General features: G+C 36.0%; 2 protein-coding genes across 2 annotated transcripts; one reads left to right on the top strand and one right to left on the bottom strand.

Moving 5' to 3' along the window:
* Positions 1–582: 582 nt before the first annotated feature.
* Positions 583–3,905, bottom strand: crybb2 (crystallin, beta B2). The gene is made up of 6 exons (XM_073819110.1): positions 3,843–3,905; positions 3,562–3,649; positions 3,344–3,462; positions 1,320–1,452; positions 1,046–1,188; positions 583–904 (listed from the first exon to the last, which is right to left on the bottom strand). The coding sequence occupies exons 2-6, from the start codon at positions 3,622–3,624 to the stop codon at positions 736–738; spliced, it is 627 nt and encodes a 208-aa protein (XP_073675211.1). The 5' UTR covers positions 3,625–3,649; positions 3,843–3,905; the 3' UTR covers positions 583–735.
* Positions 3,906–8,411: 4,506 nt separating this feature from the next.
* On the top strand, positions 8,412–12,696 carry kazald3 (Kazal-type serine peptidase inhibitor domain 3). Its single transcript, XM_073819429.1, has 4 exons — positions 8,412–9,088; positions 10,907–11,067; positions 11,719–11,866; positions 11,964–12,696. Exons 1-4 carry the CDS (start codon positions 8,587–8,589, stop codon positions 12,047–12,049), a joined length of 897 nt encoding a protein of 298 aa, XP_073675530.1. The 5' UTR covers positions 8,412–8,586; the 3' UTR covers positions 12,050–12,696.
* Positions 12,697–13,493: the final 797 nt, after the last annotated feature.

The following is a 13,493-nucleotide window of genomic DNA, read 5'->3' as shown; positions in this document are numbered from 1 at the left end:
AAAGTAATGAATTAAGCACTGCCATATTGACAATACTCGGATGTAAACAAAAGCATGCACAGTTAATGTACTAAATACTTTGTTCTGCTAATTTATGCTGTCTAACCCGCAGAAAAAATGTGTGGAAGCTGCTAAATCATATAGAGAAGGACTTAGTAGGCAGGAAATGACAATATTTTGACAAACTACAGTTAATAGGAGCTAAAGATATGTATGAGCAGTATTAATTAAGATATTAGCCTAATATTTCACCTACCTGACCGGAAATGATAAGAACAAAAATGTTGTCAAGATTCTTGACCTGGAAATCCTGGTTCAGTTTGGCCTACCACAACAAAAAAAACCCATTTGCTCCTCAGAGAGCTTTTTTACACTCTTCTCCTTCTACTTGATTTGTACTCCAAATGTTTTTCCTGGTCTGACCAATTAGTACAGGTAAAAACCTGACTTTCAGCAGCAATAATCAGCAAAATATGCAATGTTTGTTTGGTGCAGTGGCATTGCTAATGTTCACTGCCTACAGTATGGCCGACTGATTACTTACAAAACAGTGAATGCCCAAATAACAGCTCAGAAAAACAATTATAACGCAAAATCACTTATTTATTTCTCAGCAGTAGCAAATGGAATCACTGACACAACTGAAAGGGTCAAGGATAAGCATTCAGAGGTGAATGGTAAGGAAAGGATGGGGTGTTTCAGAAGCTTTAGGGTTTGAGGAGAAGTGCTGGGAACTTAGGTGGAGGGTTGGAAGGACCCTCTTGGGTGATACTGCATGTCACGGATGCGCCTCACGGACTGGATCTGAGGCAGCACGGCCCCAAACTCAGAACACTCCTTAAACTCTCCTTTCTCAAACAAGTATTGGTATCCTCTGTATCCTGGGTACTGATAGCCCACCCAGCTGGAACCAAGATAACAAGAAATTAACCCAAATTGATTAATGTACAGGAAGATATCAAAAGATTCGACTGGAAAGTATTAGAAATTGTCTTAAATGTAAGTTCACTGTACTCATGTCAGCTGTTTTTGAGGTTTTACTCACGTGCCACTCTGCACACGAACTGAAGAGACTTTCTCATGGTATCCATGAGCGTGGAAGCTGGGAACATCATCATCTATGATCTCAATCTTCTTCCCAGCAAAGCTTGGGTTCTCATAGAGGACGATCTTGTGTTCCTGGCTGTCCTGCAAGGACGTAGGAAGTGTAGAACATATGGAAAGATCGCCTTTGGAACAAATTAATATAGACATTTGGACACACTTGACTCAAATGTTTTATGATCTTCAAAATCATTTGATCTTTCGGTTTTAGTTACCACTTTGATGGGGCGGAAGGCGACGATGCAGTCACTGCGTCTGCTGTTGGTCCAGGCGTCCCAGCGAGGATACTCACCCTTCTCAAACACATACTGTTCCCCCTTACAGCTGGGCTTCTCATATCCCACCCACCTGGAACAAAAGGCCGACAAGTCTTCATAATACCTTCTTGTTCAGCAGAACTTGGACATTTGTGGCCCTGGACCACAAAACCAGTCATAAGGGTCAATGTATACATCATTTGAAAGCTGATTGATGTAGTGGTGTTAGGACAATATTTGGCCAAGATACAACTATTTGAAAATCTGGAATCTGAGAGCGCAATAAAATCTAGTAGTCCAAATGAAGTTCTTAGTCATGCATATTACTAAGCAAATATTACGTTTTTAAATATTTATGGTAGGAAATTTACAAAATACTGTCATGGAACATGATCTTTACTTAATATCCTAATGATTTTGGCATAAAATAAAAATTGATCATTTTGACCCATACAATGTATTGTTGGCTATTACTACAAATATACCTGTGCTACTTATTATGACCGTTTTTGTGGTCCAGAGTCATATTTTAGTGTTCCAGAAAAAAAGTAAAAAATTATGCATTACACATAATTTCAACTTTAAAATCATTGTTTAGCAGTAATCATCTTAGCGCAAGACTGACAACTAGTGAACAAAATCCTTAGGTGGGGAGGTAATCCTTACTTTTGAACTATTTGAAAATATACTATTTACAGTTTATAATCTAAAATAAACTTTTCAAGATATAACAGATATAAAAGTTAGGAATAAATGAAAAAAATGCTTCCATACATACCCTCACTACCTTATCATTTAGACAGTTTTATCATTGTTAGATTATAAAATGCATTATAGAACATATATTGGTGCAAATACAATTAATGCAGTATCCATCTTATTTTTCAATGCAGAAGTAAGCTGTTTTCCGGTAATGTGTGAGAGTGAGACTTACGGTTCATAAGCCGCCATAGGGAAATAATTACCCTGCTGAAAAAAAAAGCTAAAACCAGCCTGGTTGGCTAGTTTTAGCTGGTCATAGCTGGTCAGCAGGCTGGTCTTAGAGGGGTTTTGGCCACTTTTCCAGCCTAAAACCAGCTACTTCCAGCTTAAACCAGCCAACCAGCCTAGACTGGTTTTAGCTGTTTTTTTCAGCAGGGTAGAAGAATAACAACGTGCAATAAATGGTAAAACTGTTTGCACGTCAAAACATTTTGTTCATAATTAAGATAATACATTAAAATAATATGGTACGACACACCAATTTGCAATATCAAGCAGCGAAAGCAGGTTTTTCATGTCCACGGGTTGAAACAACTCCAATGACGTTATCTTTATCCCCCGAAACGCAACTTTTACTGGGGGACTCTCCTTAAAAATGCCATTGGGCTAGTTTTGGGATAGAAATTGGGCGAGATTTGTTGTGAAAACCTGGCAACCCTGGCAACGCCTGCTCTTACAGAAAAAAAATAAGTTGGTTATTAAACCTTAAACACACCGAAAAACACAACTGCAACAACAGTTGGCAACAAAAGACAATTGAACCCATTATATTCAGCAATGCTGTCTACTCTGAATGCGGCGCGACGCGACGCGAAACAGCAAATCCCCGACAGTAAACTAATGCCGCGCGTACGCAAGTACTGACACAAAGTTCAAATGCTTTGCGTCCGGTGTTTTGCCCATTTTCGACCCCTGCAAAATTATTACCCCCTCTCGTTGAAATCGCTACCTGATTGCCTAATCCTAACCCCACCCCTAATCCTAACCCCTCCCCCACACCTAACCCTAAACCTACCAATACTAGGGGGGTAGTAATCTGGCGGGGGTCAGAATTTGGCATAACACCGGTGAAGTCACGTATTTGGATTTGTTATCCTTGGCAGAGGAACAAACTATACATACAAACTGAACAATGTATGTTTAAAACGTAAGTTATTAAATATTAACTTGCGCAATATTACACTCGCAAACGTGCTACTTTGTCTCACACACAGACTCACGGTCCACACAGCACCAGTACTGAGCCCACTTTCGCCACGTCCGCCTCCTGGATGTTGTTACAGGGCCCAGTCAGCTCATGACAGCGGCCTTGGAAGTTTTCCTGTTCGTAGATGACCAACTATGGAACAAAAAAGATGGGAGAAAAAGTATAAATGAAGGTAAGCAGGAGTAACGGATAAGTAACACACACCACAGTTCTCTGGCAACATGTCTGTACCTTGAAGTTACTGGCAACTGGTTGTTTTTGCTTGGTTGCAGGATTCTGGTGATCAGTTGCCATAGTGAACCAGGATGGGTGTGATGAGCTTTGTTCAGAGATAACATTAGGAATTGATTAGGAAGCAAACAATATGTTAGTGTCAGGCTGTTGGTAATTGAATATTGCATAACGGTGCATGAATGACAAGATTGAGTTGTTGCATGTCATACTTAAGTAGCTAAAATGTATAAAAAGAAACACTAACAATAATAAATCAAGCAATAATATGCATATCTTACCAGATCCGGGATGTGCCAGTCGCTGTGGGTTGGCATCAGCGGCTCAATATATACGGCAAGCTCAGGGGCGGAAACTTTGCCAAAACACGTCTGTGTCCAGAACACGCTCATAGTCAGGTCCTAATAGGCTGACTGGCTGGCACTGGGAGGGCTGAAGAAGTACCAGCCAAACATCCTCACCCTCGCCATCCTACCCTCCCTTTTCTTTTGATACCCCACAAAGTTATTTCATTAGTTGTCAGTTTTCGCCCAGCCACGCTTTGTTCCATATCCCATGATTCAGCACAACCTGTGCCAAGAGTCCAGGACCTACAACAAGAGTGACCAACTCTGGACGTGGAACTGAAAGAAAGAGGCTGATGCATCTTTGCTTTTCACGATTACTGTGAATCCTGTGAGATTTTGGAAACATCTTATTTTGTCAGTAAATATGTTTCATAATCATAATCAGTATTGGTCATGCTTTTCATAAATGATTAATTGTTTTAGGAACACAGGTTTAGAGAGTCAGTATAAATAAAAGTTTCTAAACCAAAATATACAACAAAATTAAATGAAAATATAGCCAAAGCTAGGACATTAAAATGAGATAAACATTAAAAAGGCAATACAATACAAGTAGATATCAATAAAACAAAAAAATTCTGATTCTGATTACATATTGGTAAATGCAAATCTACTTACAAAAGGTTTTTTAATGGGGCTTAAAAAGAGAGACTCTGAAGATCTGATATTCCAGTCACTGTTAAGGCAGTGGCTCTTAATCAAAGGCCTCAGGAAAACTCCATGGGGACCTCAAAATTGAAATAGAATAATCTAAAATAAGACATAAAAAGCATTACATTTAGCTAAAATAAGGCATAACAAGCATTACATTTAGCTAAAACAACAATTAAAAAACCTCAACCACATTTAACTCCTGAAATATAATGTTTTTTGATTATTATTTAGTTTTTAGGAGTTGTAAAAAATGTGGAAAAATTATTATTTTAAACCCTCATTTTGACCCTCTCTAGAAACGACCTGTTTTAAGGGGCAGATACTTTAGGAATTCAGTCAGTAATCCGCCACTGTTACGATTGGCTAACTTCATTGCATAGTAAACAGTATCAATGCCCCGCTCCTTGCTATTGCATGTAAGTGTTTTGACAACATAATCAAAATAAAACGGTAATTTCCAGATAAAGCGTTATTAAATAATTTACTTACCGTTTGTGATGCAGCTGCAGTCAGATCTAGTACCACTTCAAATTTCAACAAATGTTTCTTTGTGAACTCTCCATGACACTGTGCCTTGTTTACAAAACAACATGCTCCAAAGTCTGAAAAATCTTCTGACACAATCCAGGATGTCAAACTATCCACTTATTCCTTAACATGGGATCCTTCTGATATCTGTACAAAACCAAATGCGTCAAAGTGAACATTCTTTCACTCCATTTGTCCTATTGACTCACGCGTGTGGACTGTGTCAGAAAGTGATTGCGCATCTGTATACTGCATCCAGTGTGGGCAAGATAGCGGCAGTGATTGTAATTTTTTAGTTGGTTTTGACGCGACACAACTTTACGCATAAACAAGTGATCAGCCATTAAGTAACTGAATGCCAGTGGGCGGGGCCTATGGTGAAAAGATGACTATTCGTCGATGCCTTGCTCTGGAGGCAGTGTTTTTTTTTTTTTTTTTTTTTTTTTTTGCCTTTATTACAATAGGACAGATCAGACACGACAGGAAGTGAAGTGGGAGGGAGATGGGGGGCGGGATCGGGAAAGGTCATCAAGTCGGGATTCGAACACGGGACGCCCGGAACGCAACGCCGCTATATGTCGACGCGCTGCCCACAAGGCTATCGGCGCCGACCTGGAGGCAGTGTTTATGCAAATGTTTGTTCCCCCGTGATGTCATCTGGCAATTCATATTTCAAACAAGCCATTTTTGGAGCTTGATTAAATAAATGCTTTTCAAAGTAGATAGTAGTATAAAAACTATATATATCTAAATCTTGGACCAACAAGCAGTTCTAGGTTTAATTGCAGCAATGTCTTATTTATATTTGAACAGAAGATCGTATAGTCATCAAAGTCACCAACATGTGTGCAATGATCTGTAATTAATCTGTATTAATTTTTATGTATGAATTTTTTGGACAGTTTCACGGCCTATCACGTTTTTTTTTTCCCTGACTGCACCTATTTTGATTAGAATGCATGAAACAGTTGCAGAACCACTGCATTTTAAATATGATCCAAACAAACATGCAACCTACACTACCAGTCAAATGTTTTTAAACAGTAAGTCCCTTCAATAAGTCTCTTCTGCTCACCTAGCCTGCATTTATTTGATCCAAAGTACAGCAAAAACAGTAAAATTTTGAAATATTGAAAATAACTGATTTCATGCATTTTAAAATGTAATTTATTCCTGTGATTTCAAAGCTGACTTTTTTATCATTACTCTAGTCGGATGTTATAGTGTATGATGTTACAAGCTTTTTATTTCAGATTAATGCTGATCTTTGAATCTTTCTGTTCATCAAATAATCCTAAAAAAATTTACTCAACTGTTTTAAATATTTATAATAATAATAATGATAATAAAGTTTCTTGAACAGCAAATCAGCATATTAGAATGATTTTTTTAAGGACCATGTGACCATTAAGACTGGAGTAATGATGCTGAAAATTTAGCTTTGATCACAGGAATAAATTACATTTTAAAATATATTCAGATAGAAAGCAGTTATTTTAAATAGTAAAATCATTTCACAATATTACTGCTGCTGCTGTATTTTGGATCAAGTAAATGCAGGCTTGGTGAGCAGAAGAGGCTTTAAAAAACAAAAATGTTCCTGTTCAAAAACTTTTGACTGGTAGTGTGTGGCATGAGCAGTTTTTGATGTAAATTAGATTAGTAGCTAGCATTTCAAAATTTAAAGCAAAACAAATTGGTCTGACTTTAGCTTTGTGAAATTATATAAAATATATCTGCACGAAACAGAAACAGCAGACAGGCTGAATGAGAACGCAAATTCACTCTCTGACAGCAGGTGGTGCTGATGGAACAGCAGCAATACAGCGTTGTTTTTGGTTGATGCTATAAACAAAGCAGTGCTGCGTTTTTAAATACTACATTAAAAGTTAAGAGGAAAAGAACATACTTTTTCTGAAGACAATCAGTTCTCCTCAGAGAAACATTCATATAAACCCACACCCCCAAATTCTGAAATTCAGTATTTTCTTACAGTATTTTGTGCATTGTAAACAGTAAGTTAGCTCTGCCTGCTAAGTTACAGGATTTTCCCCTCTTTGCATCCGTCTTGAGCATCTCTGGATTCGGTTAATGCCTGTTTACAGTTGGTTTATTTGCCCAGTTAAAGAATTAGTTGTGGTAAATATAGTTCTAAATGTTCTCTAACCATTAATCAGAAGTGTATGCCATTAACACAGATCCCCTCTTAATTCACAACACTGTCTAAGTTGCTTAGGCACTTGAAAATTAATACCATGAGCGTAATTTAAAACTGATTTACCTTTAGGAACATGAACAATAGCCAATCTTTTTACCTGTGCTGCAAACAGTGAAAATATTCATTATAGTTTTAATACTTTGGATGGAATCAGTATCTTGCTCTCAAGATCCACTGTGTGGCACAATTTAGCTCCAACCTCTTAATCAAACACACCTGCTTGTAATCCAAAAAGACTGTGGTTAGATTTTTCACATGTGTTTCATTAGGGTTAATGCTAATCTCTGCAGGACAGTGGACCTTAAGGGCCATCCCCAAATCTTTTATAGGCTATTCAGGATCTTACGGTGCCATCAGTTGTAATAGTGCCAAGATGTCAAAGGTCCTTTTCAAGCAGCAGATTATATTCAGGACAGGACACTGACTAAATATGTATATGTTTGTTAATAAATGGAATTCTTTCTTTATTATCATTATTTATTGAATTATTTATCAATTGTTTTCCCTTTCCATTATTTTACTAATAAATCTTTCTCATATGAAAATTCCTAATGTGACCCTGGACCACAAAACCAGTCTTAAGTAGCTTGGGTATATTTGTAGCGATAGTCAAACATACATTGTATGGGCCAAAATGATCGATTTTTCATTCATGCCAAAAATCATTAGGATATTATCATGAAGATATTTTGTAAATTTCCTACCGTAAATATATTAAAACTTAATTTTTGTTAGTAATATGCAATACTAAGAACTTGGACAACTTTAAAGGCAATTTTCTCAGTCTCAGATTCCAGATTTTCAAATAGTTGTATCTTGGACATGTATTGTCATATCCTAACAAACCATACATCAATGGAAAGCATATTTATATGTAAATTATAAATAGATTATAAATAATTATATTATTTTCCTGGTTTTCTGACAACCAGATTTCATTTTGAAGTAAAAAATGTAGACATATACCGCCACCTAGTGGTAGTTAGTATTCTCCCGCTGTATACTCTTGGAATCCCAGTGTTCGCAAACTTTCAATACACCACAAAAATGCACCATGATTTTTTCCCCTTGCACTTCTGGCATCCAATAGGACGAAGCTGTGAGGTCGCGGGAATGGGGGAGGATAACTGTTTATTTTCTTTCAGCCACAGATGGTTTCTGAGGCTGTGAGGCTGAGAAGAGACACGCAGAACGACAGTCGGGGATGAAGCCGCAGCTTTGGGAAAAAAGTTGCTTTCATTGCAGGCATAGCCTGGCCACGAGACATAAGCTCTCACGATGTTAACGCACATAGTTACGTTTGCCGTTTTGGTTCTGAGCATCAGAGCTGCAGACGGTTTCCCCAATTACAAAGATGACTACATGGACGAGGACTTGGCCACCTTTGACTATTACAAAGGGACGGAGGAGTTTGATGAGGGGAACAGGACGCAGGAGTGTGAGGAGTGTGTGCCGGAGCTGTGCCCGCTCCCACTGGGCTGTAGAGCGGGGCTGGTACAGGACAGCTGCGGCTGCTGCTCTCAGTGCGCCAACCTGGAGGGGCAGACCTGTGATCTCGGCCAGAGAAACGTCTATTATGGACTGTGCGGAGAGAATCTGGAGTGCAAATTGGACCGGTCGGATGGAGCGGACGGAGAGGAGCCAGAAGCTCAGTGTGTGTGTTTGTCCCAGAAACCTCTGTGTGGCTCAGACGGACAGACTTACATGAATGTTTGCAAATATAAAGAAGCAGCTTTTTCAAATCCTGGACTCAATGTGAGCGACGGGCCGTGCAAGACAGGTATGAATAATACAAAACAAGCTTTTTCCAACCAGTCTGTGTTTATTTAGGTGTTTATGTGTTTACGTTCTTTCTTTAACAGATGGAACAGTTTTTTTGCCCACCAATATTTTTTTCTTTAAGAAAACTTGTCTTAATGTTTTAAGTGTTTTTACATTTATTATTTTATTTTAAGTTGATTTATATTAAAGTGATTTTTTTCTAACTAATATTTAATTTAATTTTTGTCTTTCAGTAATGTTTTTCTAACCAGTATTTATTTATACATTTATTTATTTTCTTTCTTTAATAAATAGAACAGAAATATACAAATGTATATTGTGTTTTATTTACATGGAGTAAAAGTACATGGAGTAAAGAAAGTGTTTTTCCAACTAGTATTTACTTTTATTATTATTATTATTATTATTATTTATTTTAAATTTAATACATGGGATAAACATATCTTAGAGGAGTTTTTAAACAAATATTTATTTAATATTTATATATAAATATTTATTTTTTTAAGTAAAGAATTGCATTTATTTATTTAGTTAGTTACTTATTTACTTACTTAAATGGAGTAAAAAGTATCTCAAGTGTTTTTCCAACCAATATTTACTTTATGATTATTTTTATTTAATACATGGAATAAACGTATCTCAATCGTGTCTTTTAAACAAATATTTATTTTATATTTATATACACATATAAATATATATTATTTGAAATATTTATTTATTTCCATGGATTAAAAACATCTAAAGTGTTTTAGTATTAGTATTATTTATTTATTTATTTATTATATGGAATAAACAGATCTCAATAGTGTTTTTTTAAACAAGTGTTTATTTAATAATTATATACAAATATAAATATTTATTTTTAAGTAAACAATTTTATTTATTTATTTACTTACATGGCGGAAGTATCTCAAGTGTTTTTCCAACCAATATTTACTGTATTATTATTTTTATTTAATACATGGAATAAACGTATCTAAATGGTGTTTTTAATTTTTTTAAATATTTATATACAAATATAAATATTTATTAAATTAAAAAAATATTTATGTACATGGAGTAAAAGTAGTGTTTTTAAACAAGTATATATTTAATAATTATATACAAATATAAATATTTATTAAGTAAACAATTTTATTTATTTAGTTACTTACATGGAGGAAGTATCTCAAGTGTTTTTTTCCAACCAATGTTTACTATATTATTATCTTATTTAATACATAGAATAAACATATCTTAATAATGTTTTTAAGCAAATATTTATTCAATTAAATTTTATTCAGTTAAATTTTTAAAAACATTTATTTATTTATTGGAATAAAAGTATCTCAAGTGTTTTTCCAAACAAGATTTAATTTATTAGTATCATTTATTTTATTTATTTTTTACATTTAATACATGGAATACATTGATCTGAAGGGTGTTTTTAAACAAGTATTTATTGAATATTAATATAAAATATAAATATATATTTTTTTTAATAAACTTTTTTTAACATTATTTATTTATTTATTTTATCTATCATCCTTTTCATGTTATTATACTCTCTCTCTCTATATATATATATTTATATATATTTTGTTTGTCTCTTTCTTGTTTTCTTTCACAAGTGATTTGAAGTGTTATCTCAAGAGTGTTTTTCTCTCTGGGCTGCCAGCACTTGGGAATTTTGGACCTGGCCCCTATAATTTTCCCAGTGACTTTAAAGAGGAGATTTATGACCTTTAACCAGCTCTTCAAGTCAGGCTGACATAGGAAGTGGTTTCTAAATGTGATCTCTGATATGACCTCTGTCCCTCTCTCTATTTCTGGCAAGTCCCCATCATCAAGGTGCCGCCGCATAATCTGGTAAACGTAACAGGCAGCAGTATAGCATTTCTCTGCGAGGTGTTCGCATTTCCCATGGCGCTAGTGGAATGGAGGAAAGATGGAAAAGAGATCATTTTACCTGGTGATGATCCCCACATATCGGTTCAGGTAAAGCACTTCCAAACGGAAACTCTGTAAAGTAGTATGTAACCGTGATTATTGCCTCGTGGATGTAGATGAGTTTGTTTCTTCATCAGAACAGATTTGCTCACCGGTGGATTCTCTGCAGTGAATGGGTGCCGTCAGAATGAGAGTCCAAACAGCTGGTAAAAACATCACAATAATCCACAAGTAATCCACATAACTCCAGTCCGTCATTTAATGTGTTGTGAAGCTGTCAGCTGTCATTTATCAGCTGTTTGGACTCATTCTGACGGCACCCATTTACTACAAAGGATTCACTGATGAGCAAGTGATGTAATGCTAAATTTTTCCAAATCTGTTCCTATGAAGAAACAAACTCATCTACATCTTGGATGGCCTTATTCCTTTATATATTTTGGCTAGTGATACCATGTTGAAATCCATTACACATATTTTTCCTCAAAGTAAGTGATTTTATGGAAATATTCATGTCTAATGATTTACTGCAGGTGTTTATGGCTTCAAGATTTGGAACATGGAGGGTGTTCCTAGTTAAATCCGTTAATGAACTTGTCAAAAACTACAAAAGTTAAATATGGATCTTGTTTCTTAGTAGACAGGAAAAAGTGTGTCAGGATCCTCCTCAGCTTTTCCATTTATCCGTTGTTCCTGTAGTCACGAGGTGGCCCTCAGAAGTATGAACTTTCCAGTTGGCTGCAGATCGAAGAGGCCAGTCAGATAGATTCTGGCACATACAGGTGCATCGCTCGAAATGAGCTTGGCCACGTCTCATCCACAGCAATTTTAGGAGTCCTGCCACCAGGTAAAAGTTATATCCTGAGCTGTAATGGCCTACGGTAGTATTTCCTGTTCCATTATAGCTTTACGTACAGTGTAATCTGTTTTTTTTTCTTACACAGATGAGATGTCTACCTATTTGGAACAGAACTTGAATGAAATGATGAGCTATGACCAATTACAAGACTATGACAGGGATTATTACTAAACTTCAGATCCCAACACCCCCAAGAAAAACAATGTCTTTTTATGTTAGCCATTAAATTTGAGACATGGCAAGAAGACACTCAGACAGCGACTGTAAAAAAAAAAAAAGTAAGCCTGTAAAAAAACATCCCCCTCCAGAGCTTTTTCTACATCTGGATAATCAAACATGGAGACGGCGAGGAAGAAGCTTAAATAAATTCCCAATGGCACAGGCGTCTAAAATGGATGAAAAACACACAATGAGAGAGCGGAGTCGTTTGGAAGCTGCTAGAAGCTTTGAAATTCAGTACAGAGAGTAGCTACCGGAGCTGAATGTCTCTTTTGTTTCACTAAAGCTCTCCTTCAGAGTGACAAGCTGAATAAGGAAAGATGAAGAACTGTGAAATTTGAATGAGAGCTGCACATCTCTTTTTTTTTATAACTTTATATTATAATTGCAGTTTTGAATTTGGATCAACTTTTTTTGTGTGACAGCGCTTTTCACTTTTAAACCTTATTTTTTAACGTTATAATATAAATATAACATTTTGACGCAACCGGAATATACTGAAATGAAATGCTGTCCCTTTCATAAATAGCCTTAACTGTGATTATAAAAAAAGTGTAACATTTGTACAACCGTTTAATAAAGAATCTAATTTAGAATAACGTATATATTACAGTAGTTACATTGCTCGTTTTCGCTCCGCCAATGAAAATAGTTCCAAACGAATACAAAGAAGATTGTGCCTGCACACTCACGAAGAAGAGCGCTGAAGAGCGTCATGTAATTCATGTAATTGCACCTTGGCTCAGAATGCTTTTATGACACGAGACACGAGAGCACACTGTAAACACCCTTGTCATTCGTTTCAACCTTTTCGAACTTTATGAATGATTATTTTAGGGTGTGTTCACACTTGTAGTTCAGTTTGTTTGGTTCGTTTGGTCTGGACCAAAAAATTAATAATACATTTGGTCCTGGTCTGCTTAGCGTTCACACTGGCATTTTTGACAGCGAACCTAAAGATACCGAACCTAAAGCCATAGTGATACGTTCACAACCTGATTGGTCAGGATGAATGGCGTATATTTCATGACGATACTCACTGAACACTCCAAACAAAAGGAAAAGGTGCGTTTTAAGTCAAATACATGCGTTTTAAGTCGAGCAGAGCTCGGTGGCATTTAATGAAAACATGATGAATGTAGTAGGTCCAGAACTTGCTATATAGGATTTTTTAACAGTTGCAAAGTAATTACTTATTCAAAAGGAGTATGCCATTTCAGATGCAGCCATAAGTTTCATTCCATGAATGAATCCATGCTTCACTATGGAAGCCTGTTTCCACCACTGAATAAAAAATAAAAGTTAATTGCAACTTTTATCTCACAATTCTGACTTTTTCTCGCAAATGCGAGTTTACATCTCGCAAGTCTATTTCTCTCAATTGCAAGATACAAAC

Source organism: Garra rufa, chromosome 15 (genome assembly GCF_049309525.1).
Source record: "Garra rufa chromosome 15, GarRuf1.0, whole genome shotgun sequence".
In the NCBI taxonomy this organism is placed as follows: Eukaryota; Metazoa; Chordata; class Actinopteri; order Cypriniformes; family Cyprinidae; genus Garra; species Garra rufa.
Note: the sequence above shows the minus strand (reverse complement) of the source record. Positions and strands in the feature narration are given on the sequence as shown.